The sequence below is a fragment of the Coenobita brevimanus genome, chromosome 55 (genome assembly GCF_032717465.1).
Source record: "Coenobita brevimanus isolate Jiangsu-jjx chromosome 55, ASM3271746v2, whole genome shotgun sequence".
NCBI lineage: Eukaryota > Metazoa > Arthropoda > Malacostraca > Decapoda > Coenobitidae > Coenobita > Coenobita brevimanus.
Window position 1 is genome coordinate 31,788,660 of NC_137008.1, and position 14,639 is coordinate 31,803,298.

At 39.3% G+C, this 14,639-nt stretch overlaps 1 protein-coding gene across 3 annotated transcripts in view; it reads right to left on the bottom strand.

The window, feature by feature from the left end:
- Positions 1 to 11,995: 11,995 nt before the first annotated feature.
- The window catches only part of TyrRS-m (Tyrosine--tRNA ligase, mitochondrial), an 817,527-nt gene continuing 814,883 nt past the window's right edge, over positions 11,996 to 14,639 (bottom strand). For all 3 annotated transcript variants that reach the window (XM_080273695.1, XM_080273696.1, XM_080273694.1), the window contains one exon: positions 11,996 to 12,094. In XM_080273695.1, the coding sequence (XP_080129821.1) occupies positions 12,051 to 12,094 (44 nt within the window). In that variant the 3' untranslated portion in view covers positions 11,996 to 12,050. The remainder of the gene's footprint in view (positions 12,095 to 14,639) is intronic.

Sequence of the window (14,639 nt, forward strand, 5' to 3'; positions counted from 1 at the left end):
AACACTTCCCCACAAAGAAAAAAGAAATTTACAAAGGAAATTTCTTATTACTCTAAAACAATATGTACATGGCATTACAGAACATGCAAATGTCTTTCCTAATGTTACAAAACATGAGATCTCCCTAGCACGTTCAGTCATAGGTACTTGCCAGTATCCCTTTCACAAATCAAACTTACTTATGTACCTAGCCTTTCCGATCTTGTCTATGCAATCTTCCACACGAGGGAGAGGGTAAGTGTCTGTTTTGGTTATCTGATTAACACGTCTGTATTCAATGCAAAGCCGCTGTGACCCACCTGGCTTAGGGACTAGAGTGACAGGAGAACTCCACTCGCTCTGACAGGGCTCAATCATCTTGTGGTCCAACAGGTAGCCAAGCTCCTTCTGGATGAGAGGAACTTTCACTGGGTTCACACGGTAAGGAGGCAATTTAATTGGCTTTGCGTCTCCAACCTCGACATCATGCATCAACACAGTAGTTCTTCCTGGAGTGGCACGGAACACTTGCGGGTACTCCTGCAGTAATGCCGAAAACTCCTGCCTTTCCTGGGGAGGTAGATGAGAAAGCTTAGTCTGGAGATCATTCATGATATCAGGATTCTTCCCCAAACTATCACTCAGGCTCATACTGCATGGGAGAGCTTCACTTGCAGACTCGGGTGGAACAGCTACAGTACAGACTGGATTATTTTCGTCCCGCCTGTGATATAACTTTAGCATGTTGATGTGACATAGTTGCTTGCTCTTTCTACGATCTGGTGTGGCGATGACATAGTTGACATCACTGAGTTCCTTCTTCACGAAATAAGGACCACTAAACTTGGCTTGAAGAGGTTGCCCATGAACTGGTAGCAGAATCAAAACCTGATCTCCTGGCTGAAAGTGGCGCAACCTGGACTTCTTATCATACCAAGTCTTCATCTTCTCCTGAGCAGCTCCTAAATTCTCTCTCGCCAGCTGTAAAGCAGTGGACAGCCGTTCTTTGAACTTCATCACATACTCCAGCAGGTTGACGTCATCTTCCTCCGACAGCCAGCATTCCTTGAGTAACTTAAGGGGTCCTCTTACTTCATGGCCAAACAGTAGTTCAAAAGGTGAGAAGCCCAGTGATTCATTTGGAGATTCTCTTGCGGCAAACACAATGAATGGAAGACCTTTATCCCAGTCTTTCTGATGTTCCAAACAGTATTTCTTGAGCATCGATTTGAGTGTTTGATGATATCTCTCCAACGCTCCTTGGGTCTGGGGATGGTAAGCTGAAGACGTGATCTGGGTGATGCCCAACTCTTTCAGAGACTGCTTGAAAACATTCGACATGAAATTACTTCCCGGTCTGACTGTACCTCCTTGGGCAGACCAAACTTTGTGAAGAACCCTAGCATTTCCTTAACCACGTTCTTTGCTGAGATATTTCTAAGTGGAATGGCTTCAGGATAACGAGTAGCCATATCAATCATGGTCAACACATAAGAAAATCCTGAAGAAGTCTTAGGAAGAGGGCCCACAATATCCACCAACACACGGGTGAAAGGCGCCTCAAAAAGAGGAATGGGAACTAGAGGTGCAACCTTTTCGGTCTGATTACACTTCCCCACAACTTGACAGGTGTGACAAGACTTACAATACCAGGAAACATCCCTGAAGATACCTGGCCAGTAGAAGTGTTTCAAAATGCGTGCCACAGTCTTCCTCACTCCAAGGTGTCCTGTCAAACTGGAATCATGAGCCACTCTAATGATATCCTGCCTACAAACACGAGGGATGACAACTTGATGTACAACCTCCCATTCACAGTCGGCTGATGCTGTTGGGGGTCTCCACTTCCTCATAAGTACTCCTGACTTTACATAATAACAAGTAGAAGCACCGGCTGACTCTTCTTCACTGTAAGCAGAGTTAGCTAGACCTTTCAACTCAGGGTCAGCAACCTGCAACTCAACCAACTCTTGACGAGACAAATTATCAACACTACGGGGTACTGCCTCATCTGGTGAGTGGTCCAAATTAGCAAGAAAAGTGTCAGCTAGGATAACATCATCATCATCATTATCCTCTAAATCACCAGTAACTTTAGACTTAGCCCTAGTGACAGCACATGCAGGGAACACATCAGGGACATCACAATCCTGGGACGCAGCCACTGGCTCACTAGACAACTGAGGAGCTGGACACACTTGACTTCCACCAATATCATTTCCAAGTAAGAAAGTTACACCTGACATTGGGAGTGTCTCAACCAACCCAACCATAACGGAACCATTAACAAAACCAGACTCTAAATTCACTCTGCACAGAGGGACAGAGAAGTAATTATTCCCTACACCTTGTAAGATTACAGTTTCATCAGAGGAATTAACATTAGAGCCTAGAACACTGGTCAGCATAAGGGATTGGCAAGCACCTGTATCACGATATATTTGAACTGATTTCCTGTCATTACTGTCCAGAGGACTGACAAAACCATCAGACAGGAAATTAGCAAATGAACTCTTGAGAGTGTCACCCACGTTACCGCTCAAAAGAGGAGCTCCATCATGAGAATTTAAGTTACCCCTCAAAGCAGGTTCAGTTAACTCAGTTAAAGAATTCTGGGAACTCTCAAGGGTGGACACTAGACCAATTGACTGAATATTTAAAGACTCCTTTTTGTTCACATCACGCTGTCTCCTGAAACATCTCTCCGTAGTATGACCAAGCTTACTACAATAAGTACATTTACTTTTCTGAAATCTAGAGGTGAAGCTGGTATTTACTTCCTGAGAAACATCATCTTTATTCTCTTTCCTGTTACCTGTACTCTGAGTAGAGGCAACGTACTTACTCTCAGCTTTCCCTTTTTCTTTAGAATATCTCTTGTGAGTGAGAACATATTCATCAGCTGAAACTGCAGCATAAGACAAATTATCTATCCTTTTCTCATCAAGATATAGGCTTACATCTTTATAAATACACCTTTTGAAGTCCTCCAGCAAAATCATCTGCTTAAATTTGTCAAAATCAGAATCCACATTCTTAGAATTTAACCACTGCTCTAACAAATCTTCTTTGATTTTTGCATACTCAACATGGGATTGCTTATCTTGCTTGTAAGTTGTCCTAAATTTTACTCTATAAGCTTCAGGAACAAGCTCATAGGCCTTAAGAATCATGCTCTTAACTACATCATAATTATCAGATTGATCCTGAGGCAAAGATGCATAAGTTACTTGAGCTTTACCGGTGAGAACAGTTTGAAGGAGTACTGGCCAATTCTGTTTGGGCCAATTAAAACCTGTAGCTACCCTCTCAAACAACTGAAAATATTTTGTTAAATCAGATTCATTAAAAGGAGGGACAAGTTTAACATTTTTAGCCACATCAAAATCATCAGAGCTAGATGATCCAGTTCCACCTTGTTTCATGCGATACTCATGGTCTGCCTGAATCCTGGCAAGTTCAACTTGTGCCTGAGCCTGTATCTATGCCTCCTTAACGCGAGCCTCCTGCAGGGCTAGCTGTAACTTAGCTAATTCAATCTGCGTTTGCTCATTTGGAGGAGTTACATTAAACAAGCTTTCATTAATCATGTCAACAATTTGATCTTTAGAATGATGAGAGCGAACAGCAATTCCCAATTGTTGAGCAACAAGCTTAAGTTCATTCTTTGTTCTGTTTTCTATATCACACACTGTTTGCACATTTGACAAAAAATCTTTGGCTTCATCAAGTGTAGTAATAGTAGAATTAATTAGTAAGTAACAGTCACAAAATATCAAGCAATATCCTTATGATAATATCCTGAATATCCTGATATGAGGTCGCCAAATTTATGTTACGGAACAGAGAAAGATAATGTACACTTTACGTGAGAATACGAAGAGTCACTACTGTCCCGTAAAGTTCCAGGTTCAAAACAAAAGAGTTAGGCAAAATTACAAGTTAAAGTTTAATGCTTAAACTAACAACAAAACATTCAGGACTCATAAGGATAATGTAATGGCAAATAAACAGGTTAAATATATGGTTAACTGCAATAGCCTCCATCAACACGAAATTAGCAAGAGCAAACTTATCTAAGTCAGCCCTGATAAAATGAGATACCAGATAATACTCAGTGAATGCCAGATAAATTATTACAGATACAAACTATTATCAAAAATGACTGACATAACCCAACATTAACCCGTCACGTCCCGAGGTTTTCCGCGCCTCCGACATCCCCCAGTCCCGAGGTATTTTCGATTTTTTTTTTTTTGGCTAAAACCTTCGCTTTTGGTGAGAAACATCGAAAATTCATAGAGAAATCGCTCTCCTGAGGTTTAAAGTGCCCAATCCAGGTAGGAGTTCCTCCTTACCTGAGTGGGTTTTCTAACATGCTGGCACCAAAGAAAACGAGTTCTATGGGAGGGTAACTATTTTATCCACTCATAAACGGTATTTATTTATTTACTTGGTACGAATGTATATGTAGTATGACAGTATATTGGTTTTCAAGCAGTAATAAAGGCATTATAAGCATTGTTTCACTCACTAACTAATCACCATACCTGACCTATTTTTGCCACACTACCTGATCATTATTTCTGGCTGTTTCTTCTTCTAATGCTATGTAAACATTGTCCTCCACATTGTTATCGATTGGGGAATCACTCTGGCCCTGAATAACTTTACTAGCCAGGTCACTGGTAACAGGTCCTTTGCCAAGACAATGGCATGAGGGGGGGAGGGGGGAGGTTATGCAGTGTAAGGCATTGTCCCTGCTTGGTATCTTGTACAGGAATAGAGGAAGGTGTCCCGTGTATACATACGAAAAATCACGTGCGAAAATTGAAAATTGTGCAAATTAGGTACCTTGCAATTGCACGACGTACTGGTACGTCGCCGGGACTGGCAAATGCAAATCGTGGTGACGTACCCATACGTCGTCGGGACGGGGCGGGTTAATCAAAAACCTCACTAGGCCTAAGAATTAACCTCATGCTACACAGTACAAGAAAAAATGCAATAACAGTTATACTCAAATTACACACAGCTGCTAGATGTTTGGAGACTTCTTGAGCACTCACAACAATAATAACTGTACAGGGGAGGACAGAGATGTGAGCAAAATGAGGAGCAGATCTAAGTGGCAATGATGCAGAGACTGAGCTCATTATATAGGGGCCGGCAGAGCTTGATACAACTTGTAAGAAGGACGCGCAAATGAAGCCATGGGGACAAAGAGTTGACAATCCTGGTCTGAACTCCAGAAATGACGACTTACTCTACTATAACGGTAGAAGGGGGGAACTGAGGCAGAACACGCTCGTGATCAAACATGCAGCATACTGTGCGTTAAAATTACACAAAGGATGATGAAATCATAGGCTATGTAACAATATATATATATATATATATATATATATATATATATATATATATATCTATATATATATATATATTTATATATTTTTATATATATATTTATATATATTTTTTAAGTGTCAGAACCATCACCTCCCTCCCCTGTATAACCTTACCTGAGCTAGTGTGCACTGAAAACTAAAAATAAAACAATTAATTCTCCTTTATGTAAGCTGGATTTACATTCATTCAACCAAAATAAACAATGGCATTTCAGAAATGAGTCGGAGTGCTGTGACTCCTACCTGGTGAGAAGATTACTAAACCTACACTGAAGGGAGGACACCATCAACAGCACCTAGAAAGAAAGGCGAGACATTTACATACCAAATGGTTCTGTGTGCACTCTGTCAGAAGAGCCTACATTCTGGTGAGAAGACTGTCATACCCACACAGAAGGGGACACCATCAACAGTGCCAGTAAAGGGCGGGGAGACAGTCCATATCACTGCACGCCAGAAAGTACATGAACACTGTCGCCAAATGTACACAAATAAAAATAGTATTTGTTCTTTTTTGAAGAATAAAGAGAATGAAAATCCTGGCAATGTTTTTCAAGCTTTGCGGTCACAAAGTAAGTGCTTTGACTTTAGATAATGTTGCCCCTTTTGTGGGGAACCTGTTAAGGTTGATGCCACATGTGGTCCACAGGTATGGTCAGTGAGAACATACAGCTTTAAACATTCAGTACTCAAATGCTGCAAGGAACATGCTGATGAATGGTCTGAAAAAGTTTACACCATTTTAAACTTCACTTCACGCAGTTTTGATTACTCACTGTAAAACTAAACAATCAAAATATCACCAAATATATCTGTGTAGTTTATTGCTCCCCCAATGCTTCTTCTGAACCCAGTGTATTTGATTCCATTTCCACACAGTTGAGTAACCTTAATCTTGCCCTTAACACCGAAATTACCATCTTGGGTAATTTTAACATACGTAATGTTGAATGGTTATTGCACTCTGCCAGGACTGATGATGCTGGTCTAGAGTGTGAGCTGTTTGCAGAATTGTTTAATCTCATGCAACTGGTAAAGCAACCAACCAGAGTACCAGATAATTCTGACCATAATGGCCATCTTTTGGATCTGTTCCTGACAAATAATCCAGATCAGTACAGGATAGAGGTATTGTCTCCACTTTGATCCTCTGATCACAATCTCATCAATGCCTTATTACTTAGCCCCCCCAAACCTCCCCATTCTGAACCTGTCAGGGTGACCCGATGGCACTTTGATAGGGCAAACTGGGACGAATTTAGAAATTATCTTGCTGACATTCCTTGGCAGTCTTTCTTCTCTAGCGATGTCAATTCTACCCAATCCCACATTTGCGATTTAATATTAACTGGTATGGATTTATTCATACCAAGTCAATAATTCACTAAAAGATCGAACTCTCCCAAATGGTTTGATAGCAACTGTGCCAAAACACAAGCCCGAAAGTCATTAGCATATAACTATTACTTGATATCAGAAACATCTGAATCACTCTCTCAATTTAAAATTGCTAGAAACCATGCAAAAGCTGTAATAAATCTTGCTAAATCAAACTTTCTTCAAAACCATCAAAACTACTTAACAACCCTAATGACAATAGAATATTCTGGTCAACTCTCAATTCTTTCAATAATAACTTTAACAAGTCATCATCCATTCCCCCACTAAAATCTCCAGATGGCAACATTACTAATGACCCGCATGGGAAAACAGATATCTTTGCCAGAAATTCTACCTTAGAGGAAGCCAGCCAGAATGTTCCAGCACTTGAACTTCCCTCTCCCGACATTGTTCCACTTAAGATACAGACAAGGTATGTGAAAGCCATCCTAGACAATTTACCTACCAACAAAGCTCCAGGCCCTGATGGAATTCCACCAATTGTTTTGAAAAAGTGTTCCCCAGAACTTGCCTCTGTTCTTGCAAAATTATTCGGACTATGCATACGTACTTCTTCATTCCCTAATTCGTGGAAAGAAGCCAATATCCACCCAATTCCAAAGAAAGGAAGTTCCTCTGACCCTTCAGATTACAGACCAATAGCTGTCACATCTCTTGGTAAGGTTTTTGAAACTGTAATTAATAAGCACATAATTAAACATCTTGAATCCAACAACTTAATTAGTGATAGACAATATGGTTTTTGCCAAGAAAGATCCACCATTGACATACTCAATCTCCTAACTCACACCATCCATCAGTCAGTTGATCTACATGGTGAAACTCATGCAGTAGCCCTGGATATTTCTAAAGCTTTCGTCAGAGTGTGGCACCGTTCCCTGTTGTTCGAACTCCCATGCTATGGACTAAACTCTTTTGTTCCTTTGATTTCCTCATATCTCAGCAATAGAAAAATAAGAGTAAAAGTAGATGATGTATATTCCACTTTCCACTCAGTTAACATCGGTGTGCTGCAGGGATCAGTTCTGGCACCAACCCTGTTCCTCGTTCATATTCCACTTTCCACTCAGTTAACGTCGGTGTGCCGCAGGGATCAGTTCTGGCACCAACCCTGTTCCTCGTTCATATTAATGATCTCTTATCTGTCACCCACAATCCCATACATTCATATGCAGATGACTCAACACTTCATAGTTCATTCACACTTAGACATTCATTTGCAAAGTCCGATATCTCTAACTCTTACCTCAGTGCAGCCATCTCTTTAAATCAAGACTTATCCACGATCAGTGACTGGGGACAAAACAACCTTGTGTCATTTAATGCTAGTAAAACTAAATATATACAATTTACTAATAGGCAGGTATTGCCAGAATTGTATGTTACCTTCAGTGCTACAAATATTCCCATTTCCAAAAGTATCGAAATTCTCGGTGTCTCACTTAACAATGCCCTCAGCTGGACCTCTCATGTCAGATCACTTGCTAAAATCGCCTCAAAGAAACTTGGATTATTGTAGAGTCTGTAACTTCTTCACTGACGAGCAGTTAGTTATCATTTATAAGAGTCATGTGCGCTCTCAGCTTGAATATTGCTCACCCTTGTGGAGCGGATGTGGAGAGCTTGCATTAAAACAAGTAGACAAAATTCAGAATAAGGCTGTTAGAATTATTAATAACCCTGCTATTACTAATAAACTACCTCCCCTACAAGTAAGAAGGAATGTTGCCTCCCTTGCGTTATTTTACAGATATTTCTACAGCAAATGCTCAGTCGAAGTTGCATCCATGGTGCCACCTCTCCATGCCTTCCCTCGTGCTACATGGGCAGCTGGCAGTGCTCATGACTGGAATGTCACTCAGCCATACTGCAGAACTTCTGCCTATCAGAATTCTTTCATTCCCCGAACTGCATCTCTCTGGAACTCGCTTCCCCAGAGTTGTTTCCCTCCAGACTTCAACTTAGTGCTGTTCAAATCTAACTGTTACAGATATTTTATGGACAGCGGACACCAGTAATCTGGTGCATGGATTTGTTTTTTTTTTTATTAATTTGTTTTTCCTTCCTCTGTTATTATTAAAAAAAAAAAGAAAAAAAAAGAAGAAAAAAAAAAAAAAAAGAGGCAGGCTAAACTTTGTATTAGATCTCACAGCAGCAAGTGCTTCATACCACCAATCATGCAGCTTTAATTTCCGCACGAAGAGGAAATTGCCTGTGTAGTTCTCCTCTGAATATGAACCAAGGCACAAGAAAAATGGAATAGCTCATGATGATGAGAGAGCTGATGCCTTCAAAAAAGTTGTAGTGTACCTGCTAGCTAATGACACAGAACAAATCAGCATCAGTGATCTGATCACAAAAATGAAGGAGTATAAAGGTGGTGACGCATATTGTTCGAAAAAAATGATGGAAGAACTGAAGAAGTACTCTGGAGAAGATTTGATTATAGCAACAAAGGATGGCAAATCAAATCTCATCACATTTAGGAAAACCTTATCATCTATTCTCCATACATGATATTCAACTCCTTCCTATGAGAATGAAGAAGTTTTGAAGGAAACTTGCATCAGAGCAGCTGGTGAACTAATTAAGAATGACATCAGAAATATTGAAGTCAAAGGAGCACTGTCCATCATCCACCAACATTTCTTCTCTGTCAGCCAACTTTGATTTTGTACGAAATTCACTGAAGTTTCTACTCGGTACCATTTTTTGTGGTCAAAATGATGGATATGAGTAGGTGATAAAGTAGACTAAAAAAGTAGGGGCATGCAGTACAGATTTAATATGAATGTTGGGTAAGATGCAAGTAGTAGGTGTGGATAGAAGGTGTGAAGAGTCACATATGAATTTTGCCTCTGTTTTCAATTGTATCAACTTAAATTTTTCTTCTTTTCTGGAATGCAATACCCCAGTTGGGGAGAAGGGGAGTATGTTCGAAAGAAATCTCAGATGTGTACAGTATTATAATTATTCTTCATTATATTACCAGAAAATAATATTTTTCCTACTGATTGTAACAATGACTCTTTTTAAGCCTTAAATGTTGACGCATCTTTGTTCTTGATTTGGCTTGGCATTTCAACTGATGAAGGGACATACTGACAGGTAGTTCAACATTCTGTCATTTTATATGCAAACAAGATGAACTCAAACTTATTCAGATTATCAATTACTTTTGCTGCATATGCAGTATCCTTTTATAGACTTACATAAGTATATGTATGTATGATCTTTATTTATTAATACAATTTCTGGTACTTGAAATACATTATATTATTTTTTATTTACCTATTTTTAAACATAAACTTTCAGGAGGAAACAAATTTTAAGCAATTTGAATGATACTCCAGAAAAAAAAGGTAACAAATTGTGATTAACTGCAGTAAGCAATGCAAGGTATATGTTCTTCAAATCTGTAATTAAATGCACATAACTTTATTATTATACTACATATTAACTTATAATTTTAGGAGAAGGTACAGGAAATTGTGATTAGTAATATAAGACAAAAAATTCTGTTGCAATTAGTCATGGGTTTACCAAATTTTACCCTAGGGGAAGTAGACTACTAGAAACAGAAATGAAGAAGCCATATGAACAATATTCAACTATATAATGTCAGTCATGAGAAAGACTTAGGAATTATAGTAATAAATTATCTTAAACCAAGCATACAGTACATGGAAGCTGTTAAGAAAGCCGACAACTTCATAGGATTCATTGATACAGCATTCGAATACAAACCAGACAATATAATCCACACCTTGTACAATAACAGTATGCCCACACTTGGGACAGTGAAATGAAGAGTGACAAAGATAATACCTAGATTGAGAAATAAGCCATGCAAGGAGCATTTAGAAGCTCTGAATCTCTTTACCTTAACTAAATGCACGTTATGAGGAGATTTAATTCAAATATTCGGATAATTCAATGGACATAATAATATACTATTGATAAATATTTCACAGTAGATCATTCAAATTAGACTAGAGGTAATGAGCACAAAATTATCGGCAAATGATTTTAGCCACGTGAAGTTATACATTTCTTCTTTAACAGAGTTGTAAATATATGGATCAAACTGCCCTCCAATGTAGTAAACTGTGATACAGTACTGACCCTTAAAAATCACCTGGATAAGTATCTCTCTTCTAACCCCCAGCTAAGTATGTTCACTCCAGAATAACACAGTTTTGTGGTATATTTAACTTTTTTTCTCTCTCTTTTTAGAACATGGAGGATACAACCACAGAACTATCTGTCTATTGCCAGACACCATAATCCCGTAAGGGGTGGCCATTTGACTTTGAGTTATTTGTTTTACGGGGAGGGGCACTAACCCTCCACCAACCCACTTGTTGACATGTAGGGAGCATGTATGGTTTGGTTATATGATTACCATCCAGCGTTGTAAATGGTTTGTTGGCTTACAGGAAACCATTTGGCTAGTCACTCAATGTAAAGCCACCTGTAAAGGAAGGAAAAGCAATAAGACGTGAAGGGAAAGACGAGAGAAATAGGAAGAGAGGAGGCAGGCACAAAAAAAGAATGATAAAGGTTAAGGAAGAAGTAGGCAGCACTACATCAAGTGAATGGATGATGGTCGCCACCACCTACCACTAACCACAACTTCGATAAATACTGCTGACTTAATGTTACTTTCCATTTCAAGTGGATACTTTTACTTTCCTATAAAATTTCCATGCCAGCTTTTCTTTGCTGCATAGTGGTCCTTCTCACGATTTCCTGCCAGCTTTGGTTGGATGGCTTGGTGGGTGAGTGGGGGGAGGGGAACTTCCTGCTGTAGTATCCTTGTCTTTAACCGACAAAATAGTTTTGTTAGTTATAGCCTTCCCTATACCAAACAGCCATAAGAGGACCAAGAGGACTGTTGCTGTTTGCTTTCCTTTGAATTCCTTTGTACCATCCCCTAGCCCCCTCAAAAAAACACTGCCTCTACTTACCCAACATGAGGGGACTGTACTAGCTAACCCTCAATGGGTAGAGCTGCCCCCGGCCCCTCTCAAGGAAAGGACTGTCTCTCTCCTTATCTTCCTTTAACCCTCAAAAGTTGTTAAGCTGCTTTCCTTTCAGTATCAGAACAAATAACTTTATAGTGAAAAAATAATAAGCAAATGAGTCCCTCCCTATCTTGCTTTATAAAACAATCAAAGGTTACAGTTTTAGTGTATAAATATCAATCACATTTCCACTGTTTATTCATGTACTTCATTACAACCAGTAGTAACCCTGCCATTATCCATAGTTGAGCCATTTCACCAAGTAGTAGTTCTTTTTACCTGAAAAAGAGAAAATCTTATTAATACATCTATATGAATAATCATTATCCTAGCCCAACTTTCCATTGTTTGAAAGAAGTGGCATTCGATGAACACACACTCAAAATTCCATGTAGGCCAGTGTCTGTAGCAGCAGGAAAAAATTATCTGGTAACTGTTGGGGAGGGTGTAAAGAACAGGTTGGAGCAGTGGTGTAAGTTAATGAGAAGGGAGAGGAGGGAAGAAGTTGGGGGTTAGCAAGTGAAGGAGTGAGTAGCACAGCTGCCAGTTACTATTTCAATGTAATATGCACTACACATGTTATAAGTGTTATGTGCTTCTATGACTGGGAAATATACTATAGGTAGGTTGGTGGGGTATCTAGGGTTGGGTGGGTGAGTTGTTGGGAAGGTAAGTGGGTTGGTGGGTGGGGAGCATAAGTGGGTTGGTGGGTGAGGAGGGTAAATGGGATGGTGGGTGAGGAGGGTAAGTGGACTGGTGGGTGGGGAGGATAAATTGGTTGGTGGGTGGGGAGGATAAATTGGTTGGTGGGTGGGAAGGGTAGTGAGTTGGTGGGTGGGAAGGGTAGTGAGTTGGTGGGTGGGATGGGTTCATGTGTTTGTTGGGTGGGCAGAATGAGTAAGTGAGTGGGCAGATGTGTGGTTTCCTGGAGGACACGCCAGGAGACAAGCTTAAGTTCCAAGTGTGTGTGTGTATGTGTGTGTGTGTGTGTGTGTGTGTGTGTGTGTGTGTGTGTGTTCTTACCTAATTGTATCTTTACAGGAATGAGTCAAGCTCATATTGTCCCATGTCTTAGACCATATTTATCGTACATATCCTTAAATTTGTGAATTGTTTTGGCACACACTATTTCATTCGGTAGTCCATTCCATTGATCAATTGCTCTGTTTGGGAAACTGAATTTCCTTACGTCTTTATCACCTCTCTTCTTATGCAGTTTTTTGCAGTGTCCTCTTGCTGATGCTTCTCCATATGTTAAGTAATCATTTATGTCTATTTTCTCCTTCCCTGATATGCACTTATATATCATTATCATGTCACTTCTTTTCCTTCTCTCCTGTAGTGTTGGTAGATTCAGTTTATTTAGTCTTTCTTCGTAGCTTAGGTCCCTTAAGCTTGGTATCCATCTTGTAGCAGCCCTTTGAACTTTTTCAATCTTGTCTATATGCTTTTTGAGATGAGGACTCCAGACTACTGATGCATATTCCAGGGTTGGTCTAATGAATGATGTTATTAGCCTTCTTAGCATGTCTTCATTTATGTATGTGAATGCTATTCTCATATTTGCAAGCAGTGTATACATGTTCCGTACCTTCTCGCTGATGTGGTCAGCTGGAGATAGTCTGTTATTGATAATCACACCTAGGTCTTTCTCTCTTTCTGATGTGTATAGGTTTTTTTTTCCTAACTTATAACCCCAATCAGGTCTTTTTCCACTTTTACCAAACTTGATTACATGACACTTGTCCACATTGAATTCCATTCCATTCATGAAGTTTATTTAATTCTTCTTGTAGCTCTTTACAAGAGTCTGTGTTAGTAATTCTCCTTTGTATTTTTGCATCATCTGCAAACACATTCAGATAGCTTTCATTTCCAATGTTACTGTTTATATCATTTATATACACTAAAAACATGATTGGTGCCAGCACTGAACCCTGTGGCACTCCACTAGTCACTTCTTTCCATGATGAGTAGTTTCCTCTTAGTACTGTTCTCATTTCTCTTTTTATGAGAAAATCTAGCATCCAACAAAACAGTTTGCCTCGAATTCCTCCTTGATGGTACAGTTTCCATGAGAGTCTTTGGCGTGGTACTGTGTCAAAAGCTTTCTTGAAATCTAAATAGATACTGTCCACCCATCCTTCCCTTTCCTGTATTGTGTTTGTTACTCTGTCATAGTAGCTCAACAGATTAGCAACACATGATTTTCCTTTTCTGAAACCAAACTGTCTTTCTGTTATCATACTGTGTTCTTCTAGATGATTTACCCAAGCTTTTCTTATAAGCTTTTCTAATACCTTGCTTACAACACTGGTCAGTGATACTGGTCGGTTGTTGAGTGGATTTTGTCTATTTCCTTTATTGAACCAGGGGACAATATTTGCTTTCTTCCAAATATCAGGTAGTTTACCTTTACTCACGGATTTCTTGAAAATTAAAAATAATGGTTTACTTAACTCCTTTGCACATTCTCGTAGTACCCAACATGAAATTTCATCAGGACCACTTGCTTTTCCTCTGTCTAATTTACTTAAATCCTCTTGCATTACTTTTTCTGCCATTTGTATATCTGGTAGTATGTGCGGACATGCATGTTCCACACAGTCCCTTTCAAAATATTTTTCTTTTGTAAAAACTAATTGGAAATTCTTATTTGGTGCTTCACAAATATCTTTCTCTTGCGTATAAGTGATTCCCTCGTCAGTAATGGATTGTATTATATCTTTTACTTTGGTTTTGCTTCTGATGTAGCTGTAAAACAGCTTTGGTTGATCACTACTTTTATTTATGATATCCTCCTCAAACTGTTTTTGGGCTTCCC